At 39.6% G+C, this 18,990-nt stretch overlaps 1 protein-coding gene across 1 annotated transcript in view; it reads left to right on the top strand.

The window, feature by feature from the left end:
* Positions 1–3,613: 3,613 nt before the first annotated feature.
* Positions 3,614–18,990, top strand: part of LOC133618515 (guanine nucleotide-binding protein G(olf) subunit alpha) — a 162,714-nt gene continuing 147,337 nt past the window's right edge. Inside the window, exon 1 of the mRNA XM_061978960.2 lies at positions 3,614–4,398. Within this exon, the coding sequence (XP_061834944.1) occupies positions 3,900–4,398 (499 nt within the window). The 5' untranslated portion in view covers positions 3,614–3,899. The remainder of the gene's footprint in view (positions 4,399–18,990) is intronic.

Raw genomic sequence — 18,990 nt, 5'->3', positions numbered from 1 at the left:
GGAGGAGCTGGACTAAGTGGCTGGGGATAGGGAAATCTGGGCTTCTCTGCTTAGGCTGCTGCCCCCGCGACCCGACCTCGGATAAGCGGATGGATGGATGTTTAGTTAAAACATATTTATTATTTACTATTAATTTAGTTGGAATTTATTTCAGCACTGCATAATTGTATGTTCATGTATTCTCATCAGTTTTTATGAGCCCATTCTTTTGGTTTCATATCATTTGACAAGGTTTTGTGTTAAACTAAGTAGGTTGGATATAATTATTGAAAACGGTTCAAATTTAGAGTAAGATTACTATCCATCCATCCATCCATCCATTTTCTACCGCTTGTCCCTTTTGGGGTCGCGGGGGGTGCTGGAGCCTATCTCAGCTGCATTCGGGCGGAAGGCGGGGTACACCCTGGACAAGTCGCCACCTCATCACACAGGGCCAACACAGATAGACAGACAACATTCACACTCACATTCACACACTAGGGACCATTTAGTGTTGCCAACATCCACCCATCCATCCATCCATCCATTTTCTACCGCTTATTCCCTTCGAGGTCGCGGGGGGCGCTGGAGCCTATCTCAGCTGCATTCAGGCGGAAGGCGGTGTACACCCTGGACAAGTCGCCACCTCATCGCAGGGCCAACACAGATAGACAGACAATATTCACACACTAGGGCCAATTTAGTGTTGCCAATCAACCTATCCCCAGGTGCGGTATAGCTCGGTTGGTAGAGTGGCCGTGCCAGCAACTCGAGGGTTCCAGGTTCGATACCCGCTTCCACCATCCTAGTCACTGCCGTCGTGTCCTTGGGCAAGACACTTTACCCACCTGCTCCCAGTGCCACCCACACTGGTTTAAATGTAACTTAGGTTTTGGGTTTCACTATGTAAAGCGCTTTGAGTCGCTAGAGAAAAGCGCTATATAAATATAATTCACTTCACTAATTCACTGCATGTCTTTGCTAATTCAGTGCTAATATTTGAGTGGGGCCTCTATGTAGTGGACAAGTCGGGTTGAGAAGTAAGAAAGGTGAAGAAGCCCTGGTTTAAGGTAAATAATAATAAAGAGTGTATTGTGTGTGATGTCGTCCTGCAGGCAGCTTCCTTGCATGGAAGCTCCCCGGGCGTCACTAGCTTTTAAGGACAGGGGGGGCTTAGCCCCCAGGAGATGCACAGGATGCGAGCGAACGTAGGGCACGAGCACAAAACTTCACAAACGGCTAACAAAGACTTAGAAATGATTCATTGTTATTATTATTATTTCAGTCGGTTTATTTTCAATCTGTGTTCAGTACAACAACAAACATGGGTTTGCACAGTGACATTTTGTTTACAGCATCAACAACAAACAATTACTTGCATGATGATTATTATTATTATCTACTGATGATAGTCATATGTGAATGAGCTCAGCTCCTGTTCTCCTCCATGTGTAAAGTGAGAAACACAGCTGATGCTCCAGAAGGAAGTAACCCCAAAGATAGCAAATGGTAAAAAAGAGTGCACATTTAACTTTATAAATAATCAGGACCTTAATGATGCATTTCAGGCGAACTAGCTAACTAAGTAGCAGCATTGTTTTAGAGCGGGAATGTCAACTTTTTGTCAAACACAGACCTGGTGTAAGCTTTGCTTCTTCCTACTCCTTTTCGGGCATGATGTAAAATGAAATGATATGAAATTGTGTGATGTATTATGATGTAAGTGTGTTCATGTTCGAAATAAACTAAAGAAAGAAAGAAAGTGGAGCTAATACATTTTACTACAAGCAGTGATGAATACTTACTTTCTTGAAAAAGTTTCTTATGTCCATTTTGCATCCGTTCACGTTCTTGTTCTGCAGTGCTGTGTGCTAATGTGCTTTGTACACCTGCAGGACCGCAAGCAAGGTCGCGGAGAAAATGCGGACTGGATTTTGAGTGATGTGGGCATTTTCTATATGAACAAGTCCAAGGACCGCAAGCAAGGTCGCATAGAAAATGCGGACTGGATTTTGAGTGATGTGGGCATTTTCTATATGAACAAGTGGAATGGATTGGATACCGACACACAGAGGTGGGTAGTAACGCGCTACATTTACTCCGTTACATCTACTTGAGTAACTTTTGGGATACATTGTACTTCTAAGAGTAGTTTTAATGCAACATACTTTTACTTTTACTTGAGTATATTTATAGAGAAGAAACGCTACTTTTACTCCGCTACTTTTATCTACATTCAGCTCGCTACTCGCTACTAATTTTAATCGATCTGTTAATGCACGCTTTGTTTGTTTTGGTCTGTCATAGTGCCTGCGTTTCAACAAATACAGTCACTGGTGACGTTCACTCCGTTCCACCAATCAGATGCAGTCACTGGTGACGTTAGACCAATCAAACAGAGCCAGGCGGTCACATGACATGACTTAAACAAGTTGAAAAACTTATTGGGGTGTTACCATTTAGTGGTCAATTGTACGGAATATATAATGTACTGTGCAATCTACTAATAAAAGTTTCAATCAATCAATCAAAAGTGTGATGGAAAAAAGACACGTTTTTATTTCAAACGTACATCCCGTCACAAGCCTAAGGACTGACTGCACAGTTCCTGTCTTCACAATAAAAGTGCCGCTCCATCGCGCCTGCGCTTTCAAAATAAGAGTCTCCGAAAGCCAGCGCAAACAAGCTAGCAAGCTACGGAATTTGCCGCCAATGTATTTCTTGTAAAGTGTGTGAAAACGAATATGGAAGCTGGACAAATAAGATACCAAAAACCAACCACTTTCATGTGGTATTAGACAGAAAGGAGGAACTTTTTTTCTCCTGCATTTGAAAACGTGGACGTTAAGCACTGCTGTCTGATTACAATCAATGCAAGTCATCAGAATCAGGTAATACACCAACTTATATTCTTGTCAACATGAAAGAAAGGAATCTATATGTGTTAAACATGCATGTATATTCATTAAAACACCTTTAACATGTAAACAAAAACGGCAAAATAAATAAATATAAATGATATACTGTATATATCAATGTATGTGTATATATATATATATATATATATATATATATATATATATATGATATGTGTGTGTATGTTACTCATCAGTTACTCAGTACTTGAGTAGTTTTTTCACAACATACTTTTTACTTTTACTCAAGTAAATATTTGGGTGACTACTCATTACTTTTACTTGAGTAATAAATCTCTAAAGTAACAGTACTCTTACTTGAGTACAATTTCTGGCTACTCTACCCACCTCTGCCGACACACTAAAGGGGCTCTCTATCTTACGCTATGAAGTGAGGGGAAACTGAGTGAATAATGACAGGTTATATTATTATTTATTTAAACTCATATTCGGGCCACTTTATAATGAATATGTCGGCATGTATTTGTAAAAAAAAAAATATATATATATATATAACACCAGATTATTTAGGGGGGCTTAAGAATATTTTAGGGGGGCTTGAGCCCCCCTAAAATAGGCCTAACAACGCCAATGCTCCCCAAGCGGTCACGGCGATGACGTAATGCACCTAACAGACGTGCACTCCAATTGTCGCCCCGGCTCTTTTTCAGCTGCCGCGCGCTGTGCAGTGTGTGGCGGACTTACGGTAAGCTTGGACCCGCAGTGTCCACGGACAGAATCAGGTGATCCGCGACGAGCTACACGGACCAGCCAGCCAGCCAGCTAGCCAGCCCGGGGCCGAGCGGGAGGACCATGCACGATGTCATGTAGCAAATGTCGGAGCGCCAACGGTCCACATTTCCGCCTCGAATCGGGACCGACCTCGCCGCGCCGGAGCGGCCGTGTGACGATGGCACGTTAGGGCCGCCGGTGGCGCAGCAGCGATCCTTTTTGGTGTTTCCTTTATGACCAATCCCATCCTCGCACACGACGACTGCTTTCAACATGGGGCTGTGCTACAGTCTGCGCCCCCGGCTCTTCGGGGACCTGAGCGGGTCCATCTCCAACGCCGCCTCGGACTCGGAGCAGCCTCTGGACGTCGCCGCGGCCGCCGCGCCGACCCGCGCTCAGGGAGCTCGCCCGGAGGACAGCGGAGGATGCGGGGAGGCGTCGTCGCTACGCGGCGGCCCGGTGCGCCCCGCCGGGGACCCCAGCCGGCTACCGGCAGCCGGGGAGCACCGGCGCGGGGACACTACGGGCACGGACGGCGTGCTCATCCAGAACGGAGGAGGCGGCGGAGGCGGCAAGGCGGCGAACAAGGAGCGCGGCCGCCGCCTGCAGCTGCCGCACAAGAGCAGCAGCCAGAAGCAGAAGAACTGGGACAAGCTGCTGGTGGAGGAGAAGGAGGCCGAGAAGGAGGCGAGGAAAGTCAGCAAGAACATTGACAGGGCCCTCAAGGAGCTGAAGAGGGAATACAAACAGACTCACCGGCTGCTGCTGCTCGGTATGTTCAATGTTTCATATTCCTATACTTCATGCTTCTTTTTTAGATTTTTTTTTTTTTTTTTTTTTTTTTTTTTTTTTTTAGATTTTTTTCCCAAACCAAGCACTGTGAGGCCCTTTGTCACTTCTGTCATGAAGATTGCCTGCTGTTCTCCCTTAGCAGCTGGACCACAAACCTAAGGACCATATTGACCTTTCGTCTCACCTTATAAACTCACACAACGTCAATTAATGCAGAATTTTAAAAAAGCAAGCAAATATTCGCTATATAATACATTCCTCTGCTGTTTTTGAGATATAGCAATAATGCTATTCAAAGCTCATATATGCAGAAGGACTTCTTTCTTAGTCCAAGATCCTTTATATGACAGGAGCACTCTGCCTTTGCAAGAAGTTAGTCAGAGATCATCTATATCCAGAAAGACTCTGCTGTTTTTTACGATCTACTGCAACAACGCTAGTCAAGGTCCTTTGTATTGCAAAAATGTTCGACAAAGGACATCCATATTACAAGAGCGTCATATGCTTTTTTTAGGACCTACGCTAAAATGCTAGTCAAAGATCCTTTATATGACAGGAGTACAATGCTATTGCAAAACATTCAGTCAAAGATGATCTATCTGCAGACTGCTATTGCAAAAATGTTAGTCAAAGATCATCTATATGCAGAAAGACTGCACTGTTTTTAATGATCTACTGCAAAAAGTTAGTCAAGGTCCTTTCTATGTCAAGAGTGCTTCGCTGTTTTTATCAGACCTACCACAAAAATGCTAGGCAAAGATCCTTTATATGCAGGAGCACACTGCTATTGCACAAATGTTAGTCAAAGATCATCTATGTAACAAGCGCTATTCTTTAACTGCTCCCCCCCCCCCCCCCCCCACTGTAAAAACGCTAGTCCAAGATCCTCTATATGACAGGAGCACTCTGCCATTGCAAAAAGTTAGTCAGAGATCATCTATATCCAGAAGAACTCTGCTGTTTTTTTTGGATCTACTGCAACAACGCTAGTCAAGGTCCTTTGTATGACAGGAGCACACTCCTATTGCAAAAATGTTCGACAAAGGACATCCATATTACAAGAGCGTCATATGCTTTTTTTTTTAGGACCTATGCCAAAATGCTTGTCAAAGATCCTTTATAAGACAGGAGCACAATGCTATTGCAAAACATTCAGTCAAAGATGATCTATCTGCAGATGGACGGGAGCACACTGCTATTGCAAAAAGTTAGACAAAGATCATCTATATAACAAGAGCGCTATGCTGTTTGGTAGGACCCAATGCAAACACGCTTATCAAGCGCCTTTATATGACAGGAGCAGACTGCTATTGCAAAAATGTTAGTCAAAGATCACCTATATGCAGAAGGACTGCGCTGTTTTTAATGATCTACTGCAAAAAGTTAGTCAAGGTCCTTTCTATGACAGGAGCGCTTTGCTGTTTTTTCGGACCTACCACAAAAATGCTAGGCAAAGATCCTTTATATGCAGGAGCACACTGCTATTGCAAAAATGTTAGTCAAAGATCATCTATGTAACGAGCGCTATTCTTTGACTGCCTTTTTCCCCCCACTGTAAAAACGCTAGTCCAAGATCCTTTATATGACAGGAGCACTCTGCCATTGCAAAAAGTTAGTCAGAGATCATCTATATCCAGAAGGACTCTGCTGTTTTTTAGGGTCTACTGCAACAACGCTAGTCAAGGTCCTTTGTATTGCAAACATTTTCAACAAAGGACATCCATAATACAAGAGCGTCATATGCTCTTTTTTTTTAGGACCTACGCCAAAATGCTAGTCAAAGATCCTTTATATGCAGGAGCATACAACTATTGCAAAAATGTTAGTCAAAGATCATCTACGTAATGAGCGCTATTCTTTAACTGCTTTTTTTCCCCTCACTGTAAAAACGCAAGTCCAAGATCCTTTATATGATCACACTGCTATTGCAAAAAGTTAGTCAAGATCATCGACATCAGTGCTTCTCAAATACTTTCTGTTACGCCGCCCCCTAGGAAGAAGAAAATATTTCGCCCCTTACCCACTCTACACTGTGACATTAAATTATTTGTATTAATTTGTTTATAGAAAAGTTATAACTGTACCTCTGCATAACAATAACACTTGTCTCCCACCGTGGTTTCAGTAAAGACAAGTGCTACATATGCTTCATCATATTCTACTAAAGCAAAAAAAACAAAACATGTTCCCTGAGGTCACGCGCACACACCCCCTGGCATTGCACCCCACACTCCTCCCACTATCTATATGCAGAAGGATCCTGCTGTTTTTATGGATCTACTGCAACAATGCTAGTCCAAGGTCCTTTATATGATAAGACCACACTGCTATTGTAAAACGTTAGCTCTGCTGTTTTTAAGGATCTGCTGCAAAAAGTCAGTCAAAGATCATCTATATATGACAAGAACGTTTTGCTGTTTTTTAGGACCTACCAGGAAAACGCTAGTAAAGGTACTTTATATGACAGGAGCAGACTGCTATTGCAAAGTTATTTGGATATCATCTTTATGCAGAAGGACTTTGCTGTTTTTCAGGATATAATGCAAAAATGCTCATCATAGATCCTCCATATAACCACTGTGCTCTGATGTTTTGAACTGCAAAAACACTAATCAAAGATTAGTGATATGTGTAAATATATATATGTATACAGTATGTGTGTATATATGTGCATATATATGTGTATGTGTGTGTGTATACTGTATATATGTGTGTGTATATATATATATATATATACACTAAATGTTAATTTTTCCATTTCTATTATCTGTGTCAGGGTACTTAGCTGTTTTTTAGGATATACTATATATATATGTGTATATATATATATGTATATATATATACACACACACACACGTATATATGTGTGTGTGTGTATATATATGTATATATATATATATATATATTTTTTTTTTTAATATATATATATATATATATATATATATACACATACACATACACTAAATGTTAATTTTTCCATTTCTATTATCTGTGTCAGGGTACTTTGCTGTTTTTTAGGATATACTGCAAAAATACTCACCATAGATCCTCCATATAACCACTGGGCTCTGCTGTTTTTAACTGCAAAAACACTAATCAAAGCTTAGTGATATGTGTTACGATCCGCTGCACGGATCATAGTTTGTTTATGTTTCTCGTCACATATGTTTTCAGCACATTTGATTTTGTTTGTGTTCAGTTGCCATGTCAGCTGATTACTTTCACCTGTCTCTGGTTAGTGTTCGGGACGCGCACCTGTTGCCCGGGCACTAATCAGAGGGCTATTTAGTCTTTGCTCTGGCCTCACTCTGTCTGGCTTCGTAGTTTGTTCCCATACAACTGATAACGACTACTTTGATTCTGCTAGCTTTTCACGCTATGCTATTTTTTCCTGCTAGCTCCCACGCTAGTCCTTTTGTTTTGCCTTTTGTGCTACATGCATGTTTTTTGTTTATCCATCATATGATTTATATTTAAAATAAATCATTTTCCTACCTGCAAGCTGTGTCCGAAGCCGTCTGCATCCTTGGGAGAACCACACCCGCATCACGATGCGACCACGTCGTTACAATATGTGTAAATATATATATGTATATATGTGTATATATGAATGTGTGTGCATATATATGTATATATGTGTGTGTGTGTGTGTGTGTGTGTGTGTGTGTTGATAAATGTGTGTGTGTGTGTCTGTGTGTGTGTATGTATATATATATATATATATATATATATATATATATATATATATATATATATATATATATATATGTATACACACAGACACACACATATATATACATATATATACACTAAATGTTAATTTTTCCATTTCTATTATCTGTGTCAGAGTACTTTGCTGTTTTTTAGGATATACTGCAAAAATGCTCATCATAGATCCTCCATATAACCACTGTGCTCTGCGGTTTTTAACTACTAACACACATTGCAATCATTAGTCTAATATCTTCTAAATGATAGCATTAATGCTAGCCAAAGATCCTTTATATCAGTGGTCCCCAACGACCGGGCCGCGGCCCGGTACCAGTCCGTGGATCGATTGGTACCAGGCCGCACAACAACAACAAAAAATAAAAATAAATATATATATATATATATATATATATATATATATATATATATATATTTTTTTTTTTTTTTTTAAATTTTTTTTTAATTAAATCAACATAAAAAACACAAGACACATTTACAATTAATGCACTTACATTATATATCAATATAGATCAATACAGTCTGCAGGGATACAGTCCGTAAGCACACATGATTGTATTTTTTATGACAAAAAAATAAATAAAAATAAATCAATAATACCCTGAAAGAATTCCACCTGAAAAGCTACAAAAAATTGGTCTCCTCAGTTCCCAAACGTTTACTGAGTGTTATTAAAAGGAAAGGCCATGTATCACAGTGGTGAACATGCCCCTGTGACAACTTTCTTGCAATGTGTTGCTGCCATTAAATTCTAAGTTAAGTTAGGCAAATAAAATATCTCATCGATACTTTCCACGCATATTCTCGCCAAAACTTTGATTGGGTTGTTCTAATATCGTCTTTAACGCCTTCTTCCCATTTATCTTGTTTAATTTGAATTTGTAGTTCTTGTTCCCATTTATATTTAACACTGTTAACACTACCAGGACCAAATCATTTTGTAATCTTTTATACATTTCTGCAATATAAAAAAGATTATTAGATTTTTTTGCCTTCAAATGTCGCAGATCGGATATTTTTTCCCCCCCATCGAAACGCTCCAAAGTGCTTCAAATCTGGTCTTTTCGCATCAGATTTGGGCCACATCAGGAGCTAGTCAGAAACTGATCCTGATCTTTTCAAATGTGGCTGCAGTCTAAACTTCAATGCATCCTGTTTGCGACTTTTACGTCATCTTTGGTCGAGCTACGCCTTTTGTGTGCTTAAAGAAAATGACTTTCCTTTTTGCAAATCTCTTCTTTTTCCTCCCACAGTTATTTTCCGTGCCTGTATGGCCCCAATTTTTTTTTTTGGAATATGGAAAATAATTTAACATAAAAATATATTTTCCACATTTTTTTGCTTTCATAATAAATAAATAAAAATGATTTAAAGGCCTACTGAAATGCGATTTTCTTATTTAAACGGGGATAGCAGGTCCATTCTATGTGTCATACTTGATCATTTCGCGATATTGCCATATTTTTGCTGAAAGGATTTAGTAGAGAACATCGACGATAAAGTTCGCAACTTTTGGTCGCTGATAAAAAAGCCTTGCCTGTACCGGAAGTAGCAGACGATGTGCGCGTGACGTCACAGGTTGTGGAGCTCCTCACATCTGCACATTGTTTACAATCATGGCCACCAGCAGCGAGAGCGATTCGGACCGAGAAAGCGACGATTTCCCCATTAATTTGAGCGAGGATGAACGATTCGTGGATGAGGAAAGTGAGAGTGAAGGACTAGAGGGCAGTGGGAGCGATTCAGATAGGGAAGATGCTGTGAGAGGCGGGTGGGACCTGATATTCAGCTGGGAATGACTAAAACAGTAAATAAACACAAGACATATATATACTCTATTAGCCACAACACAACCAGGCTTATATTTAATACGCCACAAATTAATCCCGCATAACAAACACCTCCCCTCTCCCGTCCATATAACCCGCCAATACAACTCAAACACCTGCACAACACACTCAATCCCACAGCCCAAAGTACGGTTCACCTCCCCAAAGTTCATACAGCAAATATATTTCCCCAAAGTCCCCCAAGTTACGTACGTGAGACTTTTTGAGACTTTTATTAGTAGGTTGCACAGTACAGTAAATATTCCGTACAATTGACCACTAAATGGTAAGACCCGAATAAGTTTTTCAACTTGTTTAAGTCGGAGTCCACTTAAATTGATTCATGATACAGATATATACTATCATCATAATACAGTCATCACACAAGATAATCATCAGGGTGTATACATTGAATTATTTACGTGACATACACATAGCGGCACGCACGTACGGGCAAGCGATCAAATGTTTGGAAGCGTACTCACGGTACCGTGTCTGCGTATCCAACTCAAAGTCCTCCTGGTAAGAGTCTCTGTTGTCCCAGTTCTCCACAGGCCAATGGTAAAGATTGACTTGCAAAAGATTCACCAACACAGATGTCCAGAGTACTGTGGAATTTTGCGATGAAAACAGACGACTTAACAGCTGGCCACCATGCTGTCCCAAAATGTCCTCCACAATCCGTGACGTCACGCGCTGACGTCAACATACCGAGACGTTTTCAGCAGGATATGTCGCGCGAAATTTAAAATCGCACTTTAGTAAACTAACCCGGCCGTATTGGCATGTGTTGCAATGTTAAGATTTCATCATTGATATATAAACTATCAGACTGCGTGGTCGGTAGTAGTGGGTTTCAGTAGGCCTTTAATTGAAAATGGGATTTCAAACAGAGTGGAAAACTCTTTTCTCTATTGCCGGTTCAATGTTTGGAGATATGGTAGCTTGCACATGCGCAGTGTCCCTTTTCCGTAACTCTGAACAACAACAACAACAGAAAAAGGAGATAATGTTTGTCACGGTCAAGAGTTCCCTTCTATTTTTTAATGTCCACAGACTTAGAAGGTTACACATTTTATTGGTTCTCTTTCGAGCAGGCAAACAGGTCCGTGTATGTCGCTCTTCTTCTTCTTTTGTTGTTCCGGTCAACTTCCTTTTTTGGGTTCACTTTATCGATCTGCGCATGCAAGTGACATCGAGGCCACATCGAGGCCACTTTGGGGCCACTTTAGGGCCACTTTGGGGCCACTTTGGGGCTTGTGCGCGTTTATACTGGAGTCTGATGCAGATCACCTTTGACCTGTAATCTAAACCAGTGTTTTTTTAACCTTTTTTGAGCCGAGGCACATTTTTTGCGTTGAAAATATCCGGATTGATTGATTGATTGAAACTTGTATTAGTAGATTGCACAGTACAGTACATATTCCGTACAATTGCACACTAAATGGTAACACCCCAATAAGTTTTTCAACTTGTTTAAGTCGGGGTCCACGTTAATCAATTCATGGTAAAGGAGGCACACCACCAGCAGAAATCATTCAAAAATTAAACTCAGTTGACAGTAAAAAGTTGTTGTCACAATTGTTGGATGTGACTTTAAACCATAACCAAGCATGCATCACTATAGCTCTTGTCTCAAAGTACCGGTAGGTGTACTGTCACCACCTGTCACGTCACACCCTGACTTATTTTGAGTTTTTTTTCTGTTTTCCTGTGTGTAGTGTTTTAGTTCTTGTCTTGCGCTCCTATTTTGGTGGCTTTTCCCGTTTTGTTCATATTTTCCTGTAGCAGTTTCATGTCTTCCTTTGAGCGATATTCTCCGCACCTGCTTTGTTTTAGCAATCAACAATATTTCAGTTGTTTTTATCCTTCTTTGTGGGGACATTGTTGATTGTCAAGTCATGTTCGGATGTACATTGTGGACGCCTCTTTGCTCCACAGTAAGTCTTTGCTGTCGTCCAGCATTCTGTTTTTGTTTACTTTGTAGCCAGTTCAGTTTTAGTTTTGTTCTGCATAGCCTTACCTAAGCTTCAATGCCTTTTCTTAGGGGCACTCACCTTTTGTTTATTTTTGGTTTAAGCATTAAATCTCTTTTTACCTGCACGCTGCCTCCCGCTGTCGTCTGCATATTGTGATCACGACAAACCATCCTCGTCTCACACACGTGTTCCCGACATCTATAAAACAAGTAGCTAACGGCTGCCACCTACTGATATGGAAGAGTATTACACGGTTACTCTGCCGAACTCTAGACAGCACAGACATTCAACAATGGCACATTATTTGCAGACTACAGGTGAAATGACATCATCTCCCACGGCACACCAGACTGTATCTCACAGAAAAACACTGATCTAAACAACCAGTTGGAAAAAAAAACACAGATTTGGTAGACTTTGCCATGCAAGGTAAACGTAGTCTTAGTAATGACGTTGTGGTGGCCACACACTGCAAAAACTGAAATCTGAGTAAGATTAAATATCTCAAATAAGCGTGATATTTGCTTATTTTCTGTCTGATAAGATAATTCTTCTCACTAAGCAGATTTTATGTGTTTTACTTGTTTTAAGTGTTTCGGTCCTAAATGATCTCAGTAAGATATTACAGCTTGTTGCTGAGATTTGATGACCTATATTGAGTAAAACATGCTTGAAACTAGAATATCAACTGTTGCAAAGCTGTGTCATCAACACTCACAAGTATAAAACTACTTTTTAAAAATAATTATTTCTTATTTCAAGGAGGAAAAAAAAAAAAAATCATGACTTTGACTCAATTGTGTCTCATAATTAAAACAGATGACAGCCAAATGGACTTTGCTGTTTTGTTTTCAATGAAACAATAGAAAATACGTGCTCATATAGTAGTACAGTTGTTATTAGTGAGAATATACTTATTTTAAGGTATTTTTGAGTTCATTGAGGTTAGTTAATTTTACTTGTTTTGGAAAGTCTTGACAAGCCGAATTTTCTTGTTCTATTGGCAGATAATTTTGCATAGTTCCAATAAAATACCCCTCATTTTTTATTTTTATTTTTCTTAAAAAGTATTGGGATACTTAGGACGACCACTGGACAAAAGTATTGGGACACTTAGGCCTAAAACTGGACAAAAGTATTGGGACACTTCCTACGAAAAATGGGCAAAAGTATTGGGACACTTACGGCTACAACTTGACAAAAGTATTGGGACACTTAGGACTAGTTTTTCTTGTTTTTGAACACTGACTTTTTGCAGTGCAGTTTGACCCTGGAACGGACGAACACATGCGTTCATGTTTGAGCTGCTCTTTGACAATGGTCATGGAGACGTCACGGAAGTCCTGCAAGGAGGACTCCTGTTGCATGACGGAGGTCCGTGGAGATTTGTGTTGCTGTGAAAGATGACCCCGTCCAAAACATCTTGTCTTTCAAGGAACGCGTGCTCGCGGCGTCTTCTTAGCCTGTGAGGCTACGCTAGCTAGCCGCTAAATGCTCACTTGCAAGTTGTTCAAGTCTCCAAAAGAATGCTGAGAAAGTGATGTCATCGGTTCCAGGGTCCAACTGCTATCATGCTAAAGCACTGGTTTTTAACCTTGTTGGAGGTTCCGAACCACACCAGTTTCATATGCGCATTCACCGAATTCTTCTTTAGTGAAAAATAAATTATTATTATTTTTTTCTTCAAATTCAAGACAAAGTTATATGTTTTTGGTAACACTTTAGTATGGGGAACATATTCTAAGTAACAAAGACTTAATTTACAGTTAATTGGTTAGTGTTAGGGTCAGGGTTAGAGGGTTAGGGTTATAAAAAGGCCATGCAGAAGAAGGCATTAATAAGTACTTAATAATAACTAGTTAAGAGCCAATATGTTACTAATTTGCATGTTAATAAGCAACTAATTAATGGTGAATATGTTCCCCATACTAAAGTGTTACCATGTTTTATTACTGGTGCACAAAATGAACCGTGCATGAACATCACCTTGTTCAAAGAACAAAACCAACACAGTGCATAAACTCACAACAAATTACACACCTGCAAATCAGTCTGACTTCTGCTATTGCCGTGTCCGTAATACGCCGAAAGGGAGAAGTTTGTATTTCCACGATGAGTCGGGTGTGTCTTGACCTCCGCCGAACCCCTGAGGCCGACTCACCGAGCCCCTAGGGTTCCATGGAACCCAGGTTAAGAACCACTGGTCTAAAGTCTCCACTGTAGTTGCTGCACAGGCAACATTTACAATCACTTTTTCACTTTAAAAAGGCATAGAAATGTAAAAAAGGTACTTTGTAATAATACAAACAACTATTTGATTCTTAAGGGCCTTTCAAAACAAATACAATATGTATTGGTACTTAGTATTTTATTCACTTATTTGACCTAATAATGATAATAAGTAAATAATAATTACTACTACTGCTACTATTGCTGATATTACCACTAATACTGCTGCTATGCTGCTGCTGCGAGTACTACTACTACTACTACCACTATTACGACCACTACTACTACTACTACTACTACTACTGCTACCACTATTACGACCACTACTACTACTACTACTACTACTACTACTACTGCTGCCACTATTATGACCATTACTACTACTACTACTACTACTACTACTAATTCTATTATGACCACTACTACTACTACTACTACTACTAATTCTATTATTACTACAACTACTGCCACTATTACTGCTATTACGACTACTACTACTACTACTACTACTAATAATAATAATAATAATTCTATTATTACTACAACTACTGCTACTATTACTGCTATTACGACCACTACTACTACTACTACTACTAATTCTATTATTACTACAACTACTGCCACTATTACTGCTATTATGACCACCACTGCTACTACTACTACTAATTCTAGTATTACTACTAATACTGCCACTATTACTGCTATTACGACCTCTACTACTACTACTGCTACTACTACTAATTATATTATTACTACAACTATTGCCACTATTACTGCTATTACGACGACCACTACTACTACTACTAATTCTATTATTACTACAACTACTGCCACTATTACTGCTATTACGACCACCACTACTACTACTACTACTACTACTAATTCTAGTATTACTACTAATACTGCCACTATTACTGCTATTACGACCACCACTACTACTACTACTAATTCCAGTATTACTACTAATACTGCCACTATTACTGCTATTACGACCTCTACTACTACTACTGCTACTACTACTAATTCTATTATTACTACAACTATTGCCACTATTACTGCTATTACGACCACCACTACTACTACTACTAATTCTATTATTACTACAACTACTGCCACTATTACTGCTATTACGACCACCACTACTACTACTAATTCTAGTATTACTACAACTACTGCCACTATTGCTGCTATTATGACGACCACCACTACTACTACTACTACTACTACTACTAATTATACTATTTCTACTATGACTACTGCTACTATTGCTGCTATTACGACTACTACTACTACTAATTCTACTATTACTACAACTACTGCCACTATCGCTGCTATTACGACGACCACCACTACTACTACTACTACTAATTCTACTAATTCTACTGCTATGACTACTGCTACTATTGCTGCTATTACGACCACCACCACTACTACTACTACTACTAATTCTACTATTACTACAACTACTGCCACTATTGCTGCTATTATGACGACCACTACTACTACTACTACTACTACTACTACTAATTCTACTATTATTACTACTACTACTGTGACTACTGCTACTATTGCTGCTATTACGACTACTACTACTACTACGACTACTATTACTAATTATACTATTACGACTACTACTACTATGACTACTGCTACTATTGCTGCTATTACGACTACTACTACTACTACTACTACTACTACTAATTCTACTATTACTACAACTACTGCCACTATTGCTGCTATTATGACGACCACCACTACTACTACTACTACTACTACTAATTATACTATTACTACTATGACTACTGCTACTATTGCTGCTATTACGACTACTACTACTACTACTACTAATTCTACTATTACTACAACTACTGCCACTATCGCTGCTATTACGACGACCACCACTACTACTACTACTACTACTACTACTAATTCTACTGTTACTACTACTGCTGCTATGACTATTGCTGCTATTACGCCTATTACTGCTTCTATGCTGCTACTACAGCTACTCTCGCTGCTGTTACAGCTATAAAGAACTACCACTGTTGCAATGTTACCTGCTATTACGTCTACTATTATGACTATTACTGCTGCGATGCTACTACTACATAAGCTGAACACAAAAATATACCATACACAAAATACAGGTGGTTGTTTTCATTATAGAGCTTTAACTACTACTGTTGCAACTACTACTACTACTACTACTATCACGTATAAAACTGTACTGCCACCACTACTTTAGCTGCTGCACTACTTCCGAAAATAAACACACAAAAACACTAGATACCAAACATCAAATCAAATCAAATCAACTTTATTTATAAAGCACATTTAAAATTTTCCACAAGGGTAGCCAAATTGCTGTACAATGGGCAGGTTAAAAGATAAAACGAGTACCGAGCAAACACAACACAACACAAACAAAACACGATAAAAAATAAATAAATAAAATAGAATAAATAAAACATAAAAACAGGTTCACAGCAGGTGTATTATGGGGCACCATTGCAGGATGGATATCACTCAGTGTTAAAAGCCATGGGATAAAAGTATGTTTTTAAGAGAGATTTAAAAACAGTAAGAGAGGAGGCTTGTCTAACACTCAGAGGTAAGTCGTTCCAGAGCTTGGGAGCAGCAACGGCGAAAGCTCTGTCACCTCTAAGCTTCAGCCTTGTGTCAGGAACCGTCAGTAGCAGCTGATCGGCTGATCTTAAGGATCGGGTGGGGCAGTAAGGCTGAAGGAGGTCGGAGAGATAGGTTGGTGCGAGGTTGTTTAGACATTTAAAAACAAATAAAAGGAGTTTAAAATTGATTCAGTAATGCACAGGGAGCCAGTGAAGGGACGCTAATATAGGGGTGATGTGCTCACGTCTGCAGGTCTGTGTTAGCAGACGAGCAGCAGAGTTCTGCACGAGCTGCAGGCGGGCGAGGGAGGCCTGGCTAATGCCTACATACAGGGCATTACAGTAGTCAAGACGAGTCGAGATAAAGGCGTGGATTAATTTCTCGAGATCATGTCCTGATAGAAGCGGTTTCACTTTCGCTATTTGGCGTAGTTGATAAAAGCTTTTTTGAACGACGCTGCTGATTTGTTTTTCGAATTTAAATATAGTTAGTTTTCATTTGAATTTCAACTACCACTACTACTATGGACTGGACTCACACAATATTATGTCAGACCCACTCGACATCCATTGCATCCGGTCTCCCCTAGAGGGGGGGTTACCCACATATGCGGTCCTCTCCAAGGTTTCTCATAGTCATTCACATCGACGTCCCACTGGGGTGAGTTTTTCCTTGCCCTTATGTGGGCTCTGTACCGACGACATGTGCAGCCCTTTGAGACACTTGTGATTTAGGGTTATATAAATAAACATTGATTGATTGATTGATACTGCTATGCTATTTCTAATACTATAAGTACTACTGCAGCTGCTACTAATACAACTAATACTCAGACCTGCTCAGTGGCCTTGTGGTTAGAGTATCCGCCCTGAGACCAGAAGGTCGTGAGTTCAAACCCCGGCCGAGTCATACCAAAGACTATAAAAATGGGACCCATTACCTCCCTGCTTGGCACTCAGCGTCAAGGGTTGGAATTGGGGGTTAAATCACCAAAATTATTCCCGAGCGCGGCCACCGCTGCTGCTCACTTCTCCCCTCACCTCCCAGAATTGAACATGGGAAAAATGCAGAGGATAATTTCACCACACCTCGTGTATGTGTGACTATCGTTGGGACTCTTTATTACTACTACTGCTATTACAACATAGAAGTGTAGTAATACATTATTACTACTACTACTATTGATGCTATTATGACTACTACTAGTGCTATGCAGCTGTAATAATACAACTACTAATATTACCGCTACTGCCACTGATACTACTACTACTACCACAAATAAAACTGTACCACCACCATTACTGCTGCTGCACTACTAGCAAAAATAAACTCATGGATAAACCATATACCTAATATCGGAAGTTGTTTTCATCAGAATTGTTTCTACCATCACTACTGCTGCCATATTGGTATACATTGATTGAGACTTTTATTAGTAGATTGTACATATTCCGTGCAATTGACCACTGAATGGTAACACCCCAATAAGTTTTTCAACTTGTTTACACGTTAATCAATTTATGGTACAATTCATACTACTAAGACAGGTATTAGTAGTACCGTATTTTTCGGAGTATAAGTCGCACCGGAGTATAAGTCGCACCTGCCGAAAATGCATAATAAAGAAGGAAAAAAACATACATAAGTCGCACTGGAGTATAAGTCGCATTTTTTGGGGAAATTTATTTGATAAAACCCAATCTTTGATCCTCGGCTCCATGGCGACAAATAAACTAAGGTTCTTACAAATATCATCCCTCCAGGACGAGGAATAGCTAAACTTGCTTCACTACACACTGTTGGACGATACAGCGCTCCTGAATGTAAACAAATGGGTGGATCTATACAAATATAGACTGTAACGATACCAAGTACAAGAGCCGTATATAGTTGATACTAAAATTATTACCGTATTTTTCGGAGTATAAGTCGCACCTGCCGAAAATGCATAATAAAGAAGGAAAAAAACATATATAAGTCGCACTGGAGTATAAGTGGCATTTTTGGGGGGAAATGTATTTGATAAAAGCCAACACCAAGAATAGACATTTGAAAGGCAATTTAAAATAAATAAAGAATAGTGAACAACAGGCTGAATAAGTGTACGTTATATGAGGCATAAATAACCAACTGAGAACGTGCCTGGTATGTTAACGTAACATATTATGGTAAGAGTCA

This window comes from Nerophis lumbriciformis, linkage group LG19 (genome assembly GCF_033978685.3).
Source record: "Nerophis lumbriciformis linkage group LG19, RoL_Nlum_v2.1, whole genome shotgun sequence".
NCBI classification, from domain to species: Eukaryota; Metazoa; Chordata; class Actinopteri; order Syngnathiformes; family Syngnathidae; genus Nerophis; species Nerophis lumbriciformis.
The sequence above is the reverse complement of the archived record's forward strand: the minus strand, read 5'-3'. Positions and strand labels throughout refer to the sequence as shown.